General features: G+C 33.8%; 1 protein-coding gene across 1 annotated transcript; it reads left to right on the top strand.

Annotated features, from left to right (window-relative positions):
* Positions 1-553: 553 nt before the first annotated feature.
* On the top strand, positions 554-3140 carry LOC110444651 (SPARC-related modular calcium-binding protein 1-like; the record flags this gene model as incomplete). Its single annotated transcript, XM_021489014.1, has 2 exons — positions 554-797; positions 3057-3140. Coding segments are annotated over exons 1-2 (328 nt in total), but the record flags the coding sequence as incomplete, so codon positions are not given.
* Between the last annotated feature and the right edge of the window lie 995 nt (positions 3141-4135).

Below are 4135 nucleotides of genomic sequence, written 5' to 3'. Positions count from 1 at the left end.
CAATCTACCCGTTACGTACTGTATTGGTTTCAGTTACACCAAACAATCATCCCGTTACGTACTGTATTGGTTTCAGTAACACCAAACAATCTATCCCTTCGGGACATGTGAACGTTGTTTGTAAAAATATAATCAAACCAACCATCCCTTTGAAAAGGTTTAAATTATTACGATGTTTTAAAATATCTCCCAACCAGCCATCCTCTTGTATAGATATAACCAAACCAACACTCTTTTGTACAATTGGTTTGCTTTGATAACACTAAACCAACCTTTGTGAACACGTGTATACAACCACTGCTAGTAATTCCCACTATGTAACTATTATCTGAAGATATATATTCGACATCACTTTTCTGTTGTGTAATATTATTTTTGATATGCTTAACATTATAAGATTCTGGCAATATATCTAGCTATCTCTTTCTTGATATTGTGTTCACTTCAACAACAATAGAAGTTTACATTTTTATCATCCTGATACAACCATGCGATGTCCCTATTCAATTCCATTCTGAGATGATATGGTTTAATAACGGACAGGACAAGTACAATGGATCACTTTACCCTTTCAGGATTGGCAGCTATGCCAAAAACTAAATGTATACAGGAAAGGGAAGAGGCGCAAGTTATAGCCAGAAAACCAACGCTTGGGATCTTCATACCCGAATGTGAACAAGACGGTTCGTACACTGAGATCCAGTGCCACGCCGCCACTGGGTACTGTTGGTGTGTCACCAACGACGGAAAACCTATTAAGGGTACATCAATTAGCGGCAAGAGCGCTCCCTGTAAACGTAAGTCAACTAGAGGTAATAACAATTTATTATGATTTCCCTTCACCTGGCTTTTCTCCATAACCAAAAGCACAACGTATTTCACTATATTTGCATTATGGACACTGCTGTATTACAGCATCATGCTATTTTATCAAGCATCAAAACAAGTATCAGTGGCTGTGCTTCCAAACGTTTACTAGCATCGTGATCAAGGAAGACAGAAAAGTGTACTTGATATATAAGCAAACCTTCATGAATTTAGTGTACCACAAGCTAATCTCTACGGTCGTGATTGGTTTCGTCTACTTGACTCCTCAGAGACTTTTCTTGATTACGGGCACTATTCCACGGTTACTTGTTTCGTTTCCGGTGGGAACTATATCTTGCGTCATTTAAGAGATAGGAGAATACCAGTGCATCTTTATTATTAGTTGTATTATTACCCTTACGATTGTTTGTTTGTTAAGTAAACAAGTGTTGACTCAAGTTGATGTTGACTTGTATATATTTAGTTCTAATAATCCACCGACATATGTAATGTACTAAATCTATTATGGCTCTTCCCTCGGGAACAGTTCCCTGCTAGTATTGCTTAGGGAGGAATCGTCGCTTGATGGGCACTCGGGAACTGTTCTTCCCCAGACAACACTATAGGACAACAGCTTCATCAGAAAAGGGTCATACTACAATAATATCGGCTTCAATATTCGTCACCACTTCGTTATATTATAAATATATATTATATACATATGAAATGTATCACATATTTATAAATTTCATAGTTTTAATTAGCACAGACTATATTGTATAATCTCATTATATACACAGTGAATAAGGTCAATTCTGTTTTATCACAAGGAAATGTGTTAACTTCAACTTTACTTCAATTAAATAATTAATTCACAAACATATTCTATTTTCATCTAATCAAATTTCACCCACGCACGTTCACTTACCATCAGGTTGAAATCAGAGATAGATAAATTACTGCGGTGAATATTTCTTAGATTTTTTTTCTTAGTTCCGCGGCTATATGCCTAAAATACTACAATTTTGCAATTAAAATGTCTTTATTGATTTTTAGCAGAGCTCATATCTATATGATATGCCACTTTGGGCAAACAAGCTTATTCTCATTAAAAACGGTGGCTATAGCAGGGGGGAAATCATACGTGCGCTTTCATCCTGGCCACCAAAAGCGATAAATATTGATGGGAAAAAATCTTTCATATTTGTTGTAAAGTAAAAACAATTTATATAACTACAATAAAACTAAACTCTATTGATCAAAGTCTTTTGTAAGTATACCATGATGGAAAGTCATATTTGTACGCTAACATCTAATAACACATAACAACCAAATATAACACAATGGGCCAACGTTAAAATATATAAAACCCTCTCTTTTTATTTTTTTTATTTTACACATTCCTGCACAACTTCCTCCGATGTTAAAACGTTCAGCCATTTACCTATCTTAATGATATGATCTGAAGCACGACAGTTGAATTTGTGGCTAATATTACAAGATGAGCTAGCTGATGAGAATATGTATTGATAGCGGGATCGGAGATATACAAATGCGTTTTTAATGTTGATATGATATGTTAAGACGAAGATAACAGTCCACTAAACACACCAAGTGTTTACCCGATCATTTAGACCGGAGGCATATCTCCTTTGCCCGAGACTGAGATAAACCAGACGTCATGTTCATTATATATCGCCTCATCAAATAGCAATCAAGTAATATAGTAGAACATTAGAAATGAATCAATTACCGACGTTCACCGGGAAGATCCTGGGCATCATACGAAACGTGCTGGGAGCGCGACTCCGTTATATTTCAAACTTTGAATTACTTATCAGTGAATAGCGTCTTTGGAATTTATTTAATAATTCGTCTTTTAATTTTGTGAAATAAGTTTTAGCATGCTTTTTCATTTTAAAATCAATTGTATTAATCAATGTATTGTTTTAAAGTAGCTATATTAAGAAAATGTTTTAATTGATTGATAAGTTTCAATCCATTTTAAATGAGTTATAAAACGATTAAACAATATATGGTGCTAATGCAATATATCGTACAGAGTAAACTTACACTTTGCATTGCTATCCGTTATAAAATGATTGTCAATTACAAAAAAGTGTTAAATAATCATTAGAAGTTTTCGTCATTTTAATTTTAATTTAATCTAATTTTTATATTCTTTTTATTTTATTTTTATTTTTATACGAAAAAGGATCAATCTAATCGAATGCCCTTTTGTCCTACAGGAAAAAGAAGGCGACCACAGAAATCTGAAAAACACAAACGTCGAACGGATAGAAGACGGATATCGCCACGACGAAAGAAAAGAGGTAAACAATGTTTTATAACGATGATGGCAGTTGTTCAATCTTAAAAAATAATATATGCTGTTAATTTTCCCTTTATTTGAACTATAATTCATGTTTTGAAACTGTTTGGGTGAAAAAGTGTTGATATATATACTTTTTTTTCAAACACAAATGGATTTTTAAAAAAATCAGAAAAACTCACTTACAGCCAAAATATCAAAATATATCTATTTCGTTTAGTGGTAGAGTGTTTAATGTGTTTATCATGCGTACGATATTTACCGATATCAGATCATTCGACGAATTACTGCGTTACTGTTATGTTGAAAGCTAATGTTCCTTATTAACCTGTATGCGACGTTAAATAAAGTTTCTTGTATCTTGACGTAACATAGCGATCCTATATATAATTATATGCTATATAGCCAGAGGATGTCAAGCATGTGATGAGACGATATGATGAATTATAGTAAATGTTCGTCCGTTGAATAAGTAAATGTTCCGAAGATACGAAATATACAGTTATCCCGACCTGATTCTTTCATAGTTCAACATGACAAAAAGCGGATTTTTGTCAAAGCGTATACAGATTAGCTATAGGAAGGATATCCCAGCACCATCACCAAAAACTGCAACTTCGCAATGGAAACTGTTTATGACGGCATGAATAAAACTTTAATAAATTATTTTTGAAACGAAAACCATACCTTACGGGATTTTTATTTACAAAATAATATAGATGTGATAAACAAAATAAAATCGACAACAATTATCTGAGTGTTAACTTCATCGGGGCTAGACTGGGATTCGAACCCCGGACTTTAGAGTGTAATACTATCGCTCTAACTGATTGAACTACCTTGTCCACGGCAGTACCCTGGACCAATAGGGTCAAATTAATCTGATGTTCGTAAGATCAATATGTGAACAAGTGGTATTTTTTTATGAATTTTCATCTCTTAAATGAGATTTCGCTTATGTGAGTAAACAAACATGCTTGTAGCCGACTTCTTACG

Source organism: Mizuhopecten yessoensis, unplaced genomic scaffold, assembly GCF_002113885.1.
Source record: "Mizuhopecten yessoensis strain PY_sf001 unplaced genomic scaffold, ASM211388v2 hete_36157548, whole genome shotgun sequence".
NCBI classification, from domain to species: domain Eukaryota; kingdom Metazoa; phylum Mollusca; class Bivalvia; order Pectinida; family Pectinidae; genus Mizuhopecten; species Mizuhopecten yessoensis.
The sequence above is the reverse complement of the archived record's forward strand: the minus strand, read 5'-3'. Positions and strand labels throughout refer to the sequence as shown.